Below are 14401 nucleotides of genomic sequence, written 5' to 3' on the forward strand. Positions count from 1 at the left end.
CGTTGAAGTTTTTGGTGTGTGTCTGTGTGTGTTTTAAGGTTTTCTTTTTTAAACCAGAATAGGGGAAACAGTAAACAATTCAATTCACATAGTCAACCTATTGCTGAACTGAACTTGGATCCAGTTGCATGACGCCCAACAAAGCCAATTTAATGACACTGGGTTGTGATGAAAGAAAGTACAGTGTTTATTGGAGGGCGCCAGCCAAGAAGAATAGGTAGTGAATGCTTGAAAGACCCCAATCCCTGATGCTATTTGGCTAGGGTTTTTAAAGGCAGCATTAGAGGTGAGGGTTTCAGGGTGCATGAGATCAGCTCTTGGGACATTTTTCTGATTGGTTGGTGGCATGGTGATGTTTCGGGAATCTTAATCATCAGCCAGTCTGGGGTCTCTGTGCTTGTGGTCGGCGTGTAGTCACTGTGCTCCACTGGGTGCAGGGTCTTAGTTTCTATCGAACAACTCAAAGATCCCTGTGGATTGTTACCTATATATCCCTTCCTGTGACTCCCTTGTGCTAATTATTAGCTGCTTGAGTTCACTTTTTAGAACTCTGGGAGGACCAGACAAGAAGCAGAGGACCTGGAGGGGCTTATACCCAGGAGAGCCCTGCAGAATCTTGCTTGGTCTCAGTCCTGCCTTTCCTTTGCCACTTCTCAGTGCTGAGGGGGAACAAGACTGGGACAAGACGGGAGATAAAGTTTTGGATAGAGATGTCAATCATAAATTCTGCAGAGGAACTCGGTTTTGGGGGGCTTGTTTCTTTCTGTCTCCCCAAATAACCTGTGACATGTAGTCATTTTTCTTCCTACAGTTTGAAAATTTTGTAAAAACCTTATTCAGAGTTTATAAATCTGAAATTATAGTAAGTTAAAACTCTTAAGTAAATAATATGTTTCAAGATAATTGAGACCACTTTAAAAAAATTCTAATTTCACCTAATTTTAATAACAAAACTCTGACATAATTCTAATTACTAAGACCTGTGAAGGATATTAAAAATATCATTTGTTTATGAGAAAACTGATACACAGAGAGATGAGGGCCAGATGCAGACTAAGTCATTGGCGAAGTATCGACTAGATTCTAGATATTTATGTACACATATACAATTAATGACGTACCCACGAATGCTTTATTTGTGAGAGCTGTTACCCAAGAAACATGTTAACCAGTTTTTTTAATTAACTCTGTGTAAAAAGAACTGAAGCTTCATTTTTTTTAATAATCAGAAATTCATTCTTTTGGCTAATATAACTTTAGTTTAAAATGATCAAATCCTCTAGAAGAGGGAGAAAAGGAATGACGTTTGTCTTATAGTGGGTGGCCAATCCTAGCTGAGGTCTGATTTTTATCTTTCTAGAAGCTTTTGAAGCAACCTTTATGTTGCTAAGTATTGATTTCCTGGGGAAGGATTTTTTTCATTTCTGAAGATTTAACAGATTTCCATGATTGTTCTTTTTGAGTTTTGTTACTAACCCTTGCTGTGTTCAGAACTCATCACCAAGACTGTATTATCTGAGCAACATGATCTAGAAGGAAGCTGTCTGCCACCCTTGGTCATTGTTTGCAGCTCTGAGAATGGAAGCACCCCTGAGTCAGCGGGGGAACAGCTTTGGCTCTGTACCAGCATTAGTGCAGAGAGGGTTCAGTGCAAGAACATCTTTCTGTGACTGCAAGTTTGTAACTCATGGTGCTACCTCAATTACGGGGTGTCACCTTGTTACCTATAAAATATAATAGTTCTGCTTGTTCACAGATCTCCTTTTGTAGTATGAGTCTCTTTTTTTAGCTGACTCCTTTTCTTCAGTTTTCAAAAAGTATTAAAGAGCTTTCCTGTCTCACTTAAAGATATACCTTATGCGTATTTTCTTTATCCAAAGAGTGATTACTACCAACTAAATGTTTCTAATTTGGTTCTGTTCTGTAACCCCACCCGTGTAGTTGTCTCTCTGCCTCTGCCATTCACTGAAACTAATCCCAGAAAGGTGGCTGACGGTTACCATTGGCCGCATCCTGGGTGTGCTTTTAGCCCTCATGCCTCTGAACCCACCTCTTCCAGTTGTTAACTGGTGGGAGGCACTGCCTAGAGTATTGCCTGGCCCGGGACAGGCACCCGGGGAGTGTTAGCAGTGGGTTTGGGAGCATTTGATGCTGTGATTACCTTGTCCTTGTAGTTGTCAGCACACTTGACTTGATAACGCTCTCTGTCCCTCTCGTGTTCTCTGATAGCTCTCTACCACTTTCTCTCACTTGCCTCCTTTTCCCCATCCTTTAAAGAAAGATATTCCATAAGGTTTTACACTTGATCTTCTTTTCTTCTTGCCCTCTACCTACTTCCAGCTATCTCCTGGTCAGCTCATCTTTGGAAAATTTTCAGATTACATCTCTAACCTTCATTTCTGATAAACTTCCAACCCATGTTCACCGCTGCCTGCTAGCTACTTGCAGGTAACTATCCCACATCCCCTCATGCTCACTGGGTCCACTGACTTCCCCTGTGGCCCTTTCTGCTGTCTGACCCCTCTTCTGTATTCCACATTTAAGCTAACAGCTTCTAAACTGAGTTGTCTTTGTCTCTTCCTTTTCCTTCCCCTTCACATTGACTCATTTGTGTAGTGCTTTTGATTTCATCTACAACTTGGACCTTAAATTGGGGTTTTCTTTTTTTATTTCCTATGTGCCTGCTTTCACTCATCTTTTACTTGATTATTGTATTCAAATCACAGCAAACTCTTGCATTTATTCCTCTTTACTCCATTCAAAATTGTTAGAGTTATCTTTCCAAAACACAAATCTTAACAGAAAAAGCTTTCGTGGCTTCTGTTGGCAAAAGAATGTCCTATAAACTTCCCATGACTTGGCTGTTAGAGGACTTCATTAGCCATTACCTGCGTGGTGGGGGAGCAGGGGGTGGGGCGCAGGGTTGGTACGTAAACCTCAGTCTCTCCGTTAGTCCACTCTGGTTCAGTTGTGAGAAATAATACTTGTGGAAGACACACTTTAGGCCCTGTGTTCTGTTCATTAATAAAAATCTGTATCTAGATTAAGCCAGAGCAACTGGAGACTGTATTGTATTCCCCATCTCAGTGTCATGAGTGTGTTCGAGACACATACTACTGTGTCTTGCCCAGACTTCCTGGTGGTGGACCACTCACCCCGTCTAAACATGGCACACCTGTTTGTACCCCTGTGCTTTCAGTCATTCTCTTTCTGCCATGTAGAATTTCATTTGTCTATATCTGCTTAAAAATAGCGTATTCACCCTTTAAGCCTTTCTGGAATGTTACCTGCTCCCTAAGTTCTCCCTGATTCCTCAGTCTGAGTTCATAGTATCTTCCATTGCATTACTGCGGTGCTTTGTTTATACTTACTGTGCTTCAAATAGATTGAGCTGCTTGAGGACAAAGTTTGTATTTTCCTCATATCTTTCACATATTAGACATTTAATAAATGTTAGTTTTATATTCATATATATAATATTTAATTGTCATTGTGTAATACTTTCTGTCTAACCACTTAATAACTTGGATAACATTATTATCCTTAATGTCAAGTGTCTTGTTTACCACTCATGCTCTGTCTGGTTCTTATTAGAGCTGAATAACGTGGCTGCTACAGCTCGGGTCCTAGTCATTGGAGCTACCAACCGACCAGACTCCTTAGACCCTGCTTTGAGACGTGCAGGAAGGTTCGACCGAGAAATATGCCTAGGTATCCCGGATGAAGCATCCAGAGAAAGGTATACTCTTAGAGAATGAAGTTTGTGTGCCACGATGTCATCTGAACTGCATGCTTTGAAAATGAGGGGTGAAAAATACCATTCAGCCTTCTTTCTCTCTTGTCTCTTTCTTTACGTGCCAGTGAAATTGATTTGGAAAGGAAAAAGCCCACATTAAATTAATGCTTAAGAAAACAATTTACTCACTAATATGGCAGTTATTTCAGGCTGCTTTTTCAGTAGTGATAATGGATTTATGTATCCACATTCATTTATCTGTCTTATTAACAGTGTCTTGTGTTTTTTATGTGACAGTCAGCCTAAGGAGAGTGATTATAGCTGTGGACTAGTGCTCACTGGTCCACATGTAGGTTAAGTCTGAGTACCATATTTTAACCTGTTGCACTAATCTGCCTAAAGTCATAAGTTCCTTGGCAGATATTAAGTGGCAGCTAGAGAGTTGAAAGCTGTCTGTTTGCTGTAAGACCACCCTTTCCTAGTAATTGGGTTTGAATATCCAAAGAACAAAGAGGTGTCCACCAGCAGCATCTTAATAACAAAAATATCTGGGGAGGCACTGTTCAGGCAGTGGAGTAAAGGAAATCTAGTCAAGAACTGTTCTGATACCATATTTATAGTGACTTTCAGCTTAAGTTAATAACAATTGCTGTATTGTTACAATACAATACAATAAATTGCTGTATATGATCATCAGTGGCCTTTAGGGAAAGTAGTATATGGTGAAAGGATAGGCATGGGGACAGGGAAGAAGGGTAGAGATGAACAGGAGACTTTATGAATGCTGAACATAAAACTGATCAGAAGACACGATGGGCAGGAGAAAGCATTAGGAAGAAGAGGTCATCCTTCCCTTCTTGCTAGTACTTACTGTGGCTTCAGCTTTTGATTGACTGGCAGTTGCTTCTCCAGCTGCTGTATTCAGCGTCGTCTATAGGTGTGCTCATTGTGTTCTCACATACATTAGTATAATCTTTAAATGGTTACTCAGCTACTCCAGTTAAGTTGTTTGTATTTATTTAGGAAACGTGTATTAAGCATATAGTATATGTATACTACTAGGATAGGTAATGTAAGGAATATAAAGAATTCTAAATCCTTGCTTTTAGGATGTTTACAGTACAGAAAGAGAAATAAGACCTGTATCCTTTATCACATCCTTTTTTGGTTAAGTGCCAAACTTAATGATAGAGACATAGACACAGTAAAGCCCACCATCCCTACTAGATAAAATCCATTGTTCATTGATCCACTATTCCATCATCAACAAAGTCCTTAAAGGGCTTTCCTAGGTAGTCATATTTTGAAAATATTCAAGCCTACAGAAAAGCTGAAAGAATAATGCAATAAATACAATGACTATCTTTATGTCCTTTAGCTGAATTTACTACTTGTTAACATTTTGCTATGTTTAATTTCACTCTTTATGTAGAAACATCATGTGTGTATATGTGTGCATATGTGTATATATCTTTATTTTTTGCCAGCCCATATGAAGGATGGTTGAAGAAATCATGATACTTTAGCTGTAAATCCTTCTGTGTAACTATACCGTTTTTCACAGTAAAGAAACTTAACACTGATAATAATATTACTTAGTACAATCTATTCTGATTTTCCCAGTTTCCCCCAAATGTCCAATTTTCTTTTAATCTTTCATTTTTTAAAAACTGCTGTGTAGTTGGTATGTCCCTTTAATCTCCTTTAAAAAGTCTTTATTCATTAGATATGGACATATTTATAGTTGACATGACATAATGCCTGGGATATGCATTAAAACACTCTGGGTGGGGGGAAAGTGGGGATAAATAAGACTGAAAATGTTGATAATTATTGAAACTGAGTGATAAAAACATGGGGGTTCATTATTGTGACAGTTTTAAAGCATGTGTTTGTAAATTCTCGGCCCACCTCTTAGTGGGAGGTGGGTCCGTGACTCCTCCTCTTGAATCTGGGCTGACCTGAGTGACCCATCAATCAATACAGAATAGGGGAACTGATGCTACAGGACTTTTCTTTCAGGGCTGGCTGATCTGCTGTAGACAGTGTAGACCTCAGTTTCTGAGTCCAGGCCATCCGCTCCAGCTTCTTTTTTTTTTTTCCCCCGCTCCAGCTTCTTTACTCAGTTGTCTTAAAACTGGAAATCTCTTAATGGTAGTTTTCTCCTCCTTTGAAGTTTCCATGTTAGTGTTAGTCGCTCAGTGGTGTCCAACTCTTTGTGACCCGTGGACTATAGCCCCCGAGGCTCCTCTGTCAGTGGGGATTCTCCAGGCAAGAACCCTGGAGTGGATTGCCATTCCCTTCTCCGGGGGATCTTCCCAACCCAGGGATTGAACCCTGGTCTCCTGCAGGTGGATTCTTTACCATCTGAGGAGTTTGCATAGTATGATGACCAAAACTACATTTTTTTAGGAGTAGACTATTACTGAGAAAATGATGATATTTATTTTATGTTAGCTATTTTTTCTTTAACATTCTAAATTTCTTAGTATTCTTATGCGTAGTAGCAAATCAGATCTGTATTTTGAGGAAGTAGTTCTTTTTATTTATTTATTTTTTTTAATTTATTTTTGGCTGTGCTGGTCTTCGTTGCTGCTCAGGCTTTTCTCTACTTGTGGTATGCAGACCTCTCATTGCTGTGGATTTTTTTGTTGTGGAGCAGGGGCTCTAGGTTGTGGGCTTCAGTAGTTGCAGCACATGTGCTGAGTAATGCAGCTCCGGGCTCTAGAGCACAGGCTCAGTATTTGTGGCACATGGGCTTAGTTGCTGCACGGCATGTGGAATCTTCCCAGATCAGGAATCCAACCCGTGTCTCCTGCATTGGCAATCAGAGTCTTTACCACCGAGCCACCAGGGAACCCCAGGAAGTAGTTCTATAATGGAACTTTTTCTTCACTCCTACTATTTACAGTATCTAAGTGACAATTTTCATTTGTCAGTAATGTTCATCTGCTTCTGTTTTGTTCACTTACATGATCCCAAAGGATGTTTCTGTAACTTACTGTCTGGTAGCTTGACATTTTAAACTCTTAGTTTCTCTTACAAATTTGGAAATTTCATAACATATTATTTTGTCCAGGTTAATATATAATATCACAATATCTAAATAATAATAATGAACATTTATTGGGAACTTACTATGCATCAGCCAGTGTTCTGGCACCTTTGCATATATTCGCTTAACATCCCTATGATTAAGTGCTATTATATATTTAACAGATGAGAAAACTAAAGCACAGAAATGAAGTAACACAGAGTGGCAGAGCTGACGTTCAAACTGAAGTGGTCTGGTATCAGACCTTTTGTGCAGAATATCTTTATTATTTTTAACTTTTATTCATTGTTGCAAGAAATTATTTTAAGTATTCCCTTAGTGATAATAATTATCCAGAAGTCCACATTTCATTGCCACATACCATGTTGCCAGTTGAGCTGAGCAGAGTTTCTCACACATGGAATACAGGGGATCAGCAGTAAATAAAGATGAAGTTGGAGAAATAACTGTCCTAATATAGGATTGGGTATTAAAGTTTGTATCAACATAACTTTTTGTGATGAATAAAGCTAATGGTTTGAGTTTAGAGGCTTTTTTATTTCTGGCAGATGTCCATTTAATTTACTCTAAAAGAATTTACCTTATATTCTTATAAATCATTTATCTTATTTCTTCTGTAATACTGTCAAACTCTTAAAGGCAGAATATTTTTTAAAAACCTGTTTTTTAATCCTATTTTCTAATACAACAGATATTTATACCTTAATCCCTAATAGAATAAGGTGGGATATATATTAGAGAGTTAGGATTTGTTGAATAAGTGAACTGTTTGATCTTATATTATGTCTGGTAAATGAACTGTTTGATCTTAAATTGTGTCCACTATAATACCATTGACATAGAAGAAGGACTTCCGTTAAGTGTATATAGCTTTACCATTTGGCTGTGTCGAGTCTTAGTTGTAGCACTCAGTATCTTCATTGCGTCACACGACATCTTTATTGTTTTGGTGGATGGACTCTAGTTGTGGCGGGGGGCCCAGTAGTCACGGCGTGGGGACTTGGTTGCTCCGTGGTATGTGCGATGTTAGTTCCCTGACCAGGGATCAAATCCATGTCCCTTGCATTGCAAGGCAGATTTTAACCTCTGAACCACCAGGGGCGTCCCCATAAATATATTTGGTGGCTTATTTTTACTAGTAGATTAGGAATCTGAATTTCTTTTCCTTGTCTTTTCCACAGAATACTTCAAACTTTGTGCAGGAAACTGAGACTTCCCGAAACCTTTCATTTTCGTCACTTAGCACACCTCACGCCGGGCTTCGTTGGCGCTGACCTGATGGCGCTCTGCCGAGAGGCGGCCGTGTGTGCAGTCAACAGGGTCTTGATGGAGCTGCGGGAGCGGCGTGGGAGACGTCCTGAGACTGCAGCGTCACCCTCTGACGGAGACCAGGAGGAAAGGACTGGAACTGAACCCACTTCTGAAACCCAGCTGCTTTCTATACAGGTACCTTAAATGACCTTAAACTGTCGTTTGAATGTTTCTAATTTGTGTTAACCTTAAAAGCAAGCAGGTGTCAGTGTGGTTAAAGTTTGTGATTTTCTGTTTCACTGGCACTGTCTTTAAAATAACTGTTATACCCAGTATATGTAAAATTTCAGAAGTACAAGTTGTTTTACTTTTTTCAGTTGATTCCAAATAAATTCCCTTTCTAATAATGATTGTGAAATCTAGAGCAGGGGTTGCCACACTGTGGCACGCTGTGGCCACCTACTTGCCTCCTGTTTTTATAAATTAAAATTCTATTGGAGCATAACCATACTCATTTATTGATGTAGAGTCTTTTTCTGTTTTCTTACGCAACAGCAGGATTCTCATAGGTGTCTGTACGGCAGAGACTGCCTGACTCTTCTGGTGTTTACTTTCTAATTCTTTCCAGAAAATTTGTCAAATTTTGTGATAACATTGACATTTGGTTATAATTCCAGGTCATCTTTTGTTAGGCAGGCTAAAATAGTCTGCTGACATAACCATATCCTTGGCCCTATCTTCAGCTCGGGGACAGTGCTGGGAATTTGAGAGGGATGTTTATCATCTAAGATCTGTTAAAATTTTGAGTCTTCTGAGTCATGAAAACTCAGTATAACATTTATATAGCATTTTATAGCTTGAACAGGGGGATTTTATATAATTTGATCCATATAACTTTGTCAAATAAATACCATTCCTGGCTCCATTTTATAGTCAAAGAAATGAAGTGTAAGAGATGGTGACTTGCCTGAGGCCACGTGGCCTCTACTTTCCAGAGCAGGGGCTTAGATCCAGGTCTTTGGTTTTCAAATCATTTGTTTCTTCCTTACTCATTTGGAACCAAAAGGATATCTGTTAAGAATAATAATAGACTTATTCCTTTTGTAATAGTGCATGTAAATTATGATTTTATTAATTGAATTATTAGGTTACTTTTTATACCTGTTCTTTTCATATTCCTCAAAGAGCAAGAAATCTCTCTTTGAAGTTCAAGTTTCATTAGTACAAGGAAAATCGCCTGCTTTCTACTTAGTTGATAAATCATCAAAGAACCGTATTATAAAATCATACTGCCACCAGAGTAACTTTAATTTTATCAAAATTCACCTGTTTCTTGAATATGTAAAAAGTGAAAATTGGAAATACATACTGGTTGAAATGAATATTTACCAATTGCTCATGCCCTAGTATAGTATATAAAAATTATTCTTCTTATCTTTGTTAATAGTCGATATATCTTTTCTTGGCTAAATCAGAGCAAAAGAAATGACCTGTATCAATGAAGAAAATTATTAAAATGTATAGAGGTTTATATACCTTACAGAAATGTTGCACTAAGAATATTTAAAAGTGTAAACAGTAACTTTTTCAACAAGCTTTGTCGTTTTTCAGTTTTTCCCTCATTTGTTTCTTTTAAGGAAGAATTGCAAAGGCTGCTGGGGTTGCTAAGGAACCAGGATCCCCTCTCAGAGGAACAGCTTAAAGGACTGTGCATTGAGTTGAATGATTTCATGGTTGCTCTGTCCTCTGTCCAACCCTCTGCCAAAAGGGAGGGCTTTGCCACTGTCCCTAATGTGACATGGGCAGATATTGGTGCCCTAGAAGACATTAGAGAAGAGCTCACCATGGCGATATTGGTAGGTGTTTCTGCCACTAACTGTTGTTGATCTGTGTGATGCCTAAACAGCCATGCATGTGTAGTGGGATATATGTCTAAATTGGCATGATGATACACTTTCTGTGATAGGTTCTCTTGTAATATTATTATTATATAATGATATATTAATAATATTACTGTATGATAATACAATAATATAATAATTATTATTGTATAGTAATACAATATTATTATTGTAACACCCCAATGATGGCTTTTCATTCTTCTGAGATTTGTTTTATATTTACTCTTTTGGTTGTGTTTGAATTCTATGGCAATGAGGTTTAAAGAGAAAAAGATTTAGAATTCAATCAAGAATAAATTATTTGAGAAATACTTTCTGAGCTCAATCACACTCATTGGGATCAAAACAGTTTTAGTGCCCCTGAAATTTTCGGTTAATTTTCATTTATTCTTTTCCACTCTCACGCTCCTTCATGGTTCATTAATGATTTCCAATCCATTTCAGTTCAGTTCAGTCGCTCAGTTGGGTCCCAACTCTTTGCGACACCATGGACTGCAGCACGCCAGGGTTCCCTGTCCATCACCAACTCCCAGGTTGCTCAAACTCATGTCCATTGAGTCGGTGATGCCCTCCAACCATCTCATCCTCTAATGTCCCCTTCTCCTTTTGCCTTCAGTCTTTCCCAGCATCAGGGTCTTTTCCAATGACTCAGTTCTTCACATCAGGTAGCCAGAGTATTGGAGTTTCAGCTTCAGCATCAGTCCTTCCAATGAATATTCAGGACAGATTTCCTTTAGGATGGACTGGTTGGATCTCTGTGCAGTCCACGGGACGCTCAAGAGTCTTCTACAACACCACAGGGCAAAAGCATAAATTTTTCGGTGCTCAGCTTTCTTTATAGTCCAACTCTCACATCCATACATATGGAAAAACCATAGCTTTGACTAGACGGACCTTTATTGGCCAAGTAATGTCTCTGCTTTTTAACATGCTATCTAGGTGGGTCATAACTTTTCTTTGAAGGAGCAAGCATCTTTTAATTTCATGGCTGCACTCACCATCTGCAGTGATTTTGGAGCCCGAAAAAATAAAGTCTGTCACTGTTTCCATTGTTTCCCCATCTATTTGCCATGAAGTGATGGGGCCAGATGCCATAATCTTTGTTTTCTAAATGTTGAGTTTTATGCCAACTTTTTCACTCTCCTCTTTCACTTTCATTAAGAGGCTCTTTAATTCTTCTTCACTTTCTGCCATAAGGGTGGTATCATTTGCATATCTGAGGTTGTTGATATTTCTCCCAGCAAACTTGATTCCAGCTTGTACTTCATCCAGCCCAGTGTTTCTCATTATGTACTCTGCATATAAGTTACATAAGCAGGGTGACAATATATAGCCTTGACGTACTCCTTTCCTAATTTGAAACCAGTCTGTTGTTCCATGTCCAGGTCTAACTGTTGTTTCTTGACCTGCATACAGATTTCTCAGGAGGCAGGTCAGGTGGTCCGGTATTCCCGTCTCTTTCAGAATTTTCCACAGTTTGTTGTGATCCACACAGTCAAAGGCTTTGGCATAGTCAATAAAGCAGATGTTTTTCTGGAACTCTCTTGCTTTTTCGATGATCCACCAGATGTTGAGAATATGATCTCTGGGTCCTCTGCCTTTTCTAAATCCAGTTTGACCATCTGGAAGTTCATGGTTCACGTACTATTGAAGCCTGGCTTGGAGAATTTTGAGCATTACTTTGCTAGCATATGAGATGAGTGCAATTGTGTGGTAGTTTGAGCATTCCTTTGGCATTGCTTTTCTTAGGGATTGGAATGAAAACTGACCTTTTCCAGTCCTGTGGCCACTGCTGAGTTTTCCAAATTGGTGGCATATTGTGTGCAGCACTTTCACAGCATCATCTTTTAGGATTTGAAATAGCTTCACTGGAATTCTATCACCTCTACTAGCTTTGTTCGTAGTGATGCTTCTTAAGGCCCACTTGACGTTGCATTCCAGGATGTCTTGCTCTAGGTGAGTGATCACACCATCTTCATTATCTGGGTTGTGGAGATCTTTTTTGTATAGTTCTTCTGTGTATTCTTGCTACCTCTTCTTAATCTCTTCTGCTTCTGTTAGGTCCGTACCATTTCTATCCTTTATTGAGCCCATCTTTGCATGAAATGTTCCCTTAGAGGTGTGTAAATATTAAAAGAAAATACATGGAGATGGTAGTGAACAGGTATCTCCTGATGTTGACTACGTGAAGTACTGCTGCTTCTGATTTCTTCAAGGGGGCAGTGCCTAAAATTTTTATAGCCCAGAAATCTAGAGACATTTTCTAAAATTTTCCCAGTTTAAAATGTTGACATATTGTATCTAAAATGTTCCCAGAACTTACATTTAAGTATAAATTTTTCAAGAGCAAGGATTTTAAATTGATTGCCCTTTACCTCCTGCTGGGGACAGAGGGAAACACTCTGTGCTAAGCTCTGTTCTTATCTTCAGGCCTCACAGTCAGTGTTGAAAATAGGCGTTTAGAGATAATTTGAATATGCAGTATAAAGTGGACATTTGTAACAGGTCAGTGTCGGGATTGTGTTTTCCAGGCACCAGTACGTAACCCAGATCAGTTCAAAGCTCTTGGCTTGGTGACTCCAGCTGGGGTCCTCCTGGCTGGTCCTCCTGGCTGTGGGAAAACTCTGCTCGCAAAGGTATGGAATAAATCAGTGGCATGTATTTTGTTTCTTACTATCAGTTAGGGTAATATGAATTCAACTTTAAATGTTACAGTGGGATATTTTTGCATAAGTTCTGTTAGAAGTTCATTTTGGAAAGACTAGCAAATTTTCTTCATGAGAGTTTCCACTTTTATTTGAATTACAAAAGATATATCATTGAAAATTTGGAAAAGAAAATTTTTAATACATCAAAACCCCATTGATTTTAAGAGAAATTTTATATTCTGTCTATTATATTCATTTTAATGTGCATTATCACATAGTTGTAGTTTGTCGCTAAGTTTGTTTCCTGCCTTGTTATAGTTATTTATAAGTGAAGTATTTTTTCTGCATTCCTTATTGCAGTTGTTATTTTGAAAGCTTCTTTTTTTACAGTATTAATAGAAAAAATAGATAAGCAAAAGGGGAAAGCATTTCTTATAATCCCCTCTCTCTTGCCTGCTAATAATTTCATTTTGTTGTTGGTCCTTCCAGATGTTATTCTCCACTTACATGTCAAGATAACATACGTAACTTTTAAACATATGTACAACTATGAGATTTTTAAACATGGATTTCTCACTTAGCAATACTTCTTGAATATCTTCCTGTGTCAATATATATGGATAAATATTAGTGTTTTTAATACCTGCATAGTATTCTGCCATAAAGATGCTCTATAATTCATGAAATGATCCCCTGTTTAAACAACACTGCATGAAACAGTCCCGTGCTGACATTTTTGTACTTTGATGGGTAATTTTAATAGAGTGCATTCCTGAATTTTTTTTAATGAAAAGAATGCATGCGTTTAAAGGTTTTGATCCATTACCACTCTATCAAAATAATTTGTTACCCAGGTACATTTGATCTATTACCAAAGTGTCTTCTAAGTGGTTTGTGGTAGTTTCTCCCCTTAAGTAGAGTATGAGTATCTATTTCCCCAGCACCCTGAATTAGCAATAGCCATTGACACTGTTTTTAATATTTGACAGTCTAATAGGTAAACATGCTTATCTTCCAGGTTTTAAGTTATGTTTTAAAAATTACTAGTGAGCGTTTAAAAATAATGTGTTTTATTGGCTTTTTTCTTGATGAATTGTTTGTTCATATCCTTTGTTTTCCTACTGACATGCATATGATTTTCTTATAGTCACTCTTCATATAGTAAGATCTGTTATATTTGTATTTTATCAGCGTTTGGGGCCTTCTTATTTTGTTAATCATATTTTTGACACTTTTTAAGTTTTGTGGCTTCCCCCAACTCCCCCAATAATCATCTGGGCAGCTTTCTCGGTCTTTTGTGATTCCTACCTTCCCTTTGGAATCACTAGAATTACTAGAATTTGGAATCACGGGAATTACTAGAGCCATTTTTGTTATTTTTAACTTACATTAGTCATGGTTTTTAGTGTCTGTATAATATTCCATCTATAATTTACTTAACACTTACCACCTTTTAAAAACATTTGGATTACTTGTAAACAAATTAAAATTGATGGCAAAAACAAATTAATTGATTAAAAATAAAATTATAGAATCAAAAAATAAAGTTAATGGCATTTTTAGTAAGTTTCACAGCAGCCAAATAATTTCTGGCTCCTCAGTGAATACCAGATATCCACAGTGCCAGTTGCTCATGTGTGTGTGTGTGTACATGTAGAATTTTTTAAACTTATTTTTACTTATATCATTAAATTTTCTTGCTTAATGCTTCTAGTACTCTTATACAGCATTGCTGTAAAGGAGTTTGGGAGCAAAGGAGGCAGATGAGAACAAAGGCGGGGGTGGTTGGTCTGCATTTTTTTCACAACAG

General features: G+C 38.0%; 1 protein-coding gene across 3 annotated transcripts in view; it reads left to right on the forward strand.

Moving 5' to 3' along the window:
- The window catches only part of NVL (nuclear VCP like), a 92104-nt gene that overhangs the window by 21218 nt on the left and 56485 nt on the right, over positions 1–14401 (forward strand). For all 3 annotated transcript variants that reach the window (XR_006272563.1, XM_043485286.1, XM_043485287.1), the window contains exons 12-15: positions 3595–3739; positions 7973–8237; positions 9680–9898; positions 12475–12579. Coding sequence is in view for 2 of the 3 variants with exons in the window: in XM_043485286.1 (XP_043341221.1) it covers positions 3595–3739; positions 7973–8237; positions 9680–9898; positions 12475–12579 (734 nt within the window). In the remaining variant the exon portion in view is untranslated. The remainder of the gene's footprint in view (positions 1–3594; positions 3740–7972; positions 8238–9679; positions 9899–12474; positions 12580–14401) is intronic.

Source organism: Cervus canadensis, chromosome 13, assembly GCF_019320065.1.
Source record: "Cervus canadensis isolate Bull #8, Minnesota chromosome 13, ASM1932006v1, whole genome shotgun sequence".
NCBI lineage: Eukaryota > Metazoa > Chordata > Mammalia > Artiodactyla > Cervidae > Cervus > Cervus canadensis.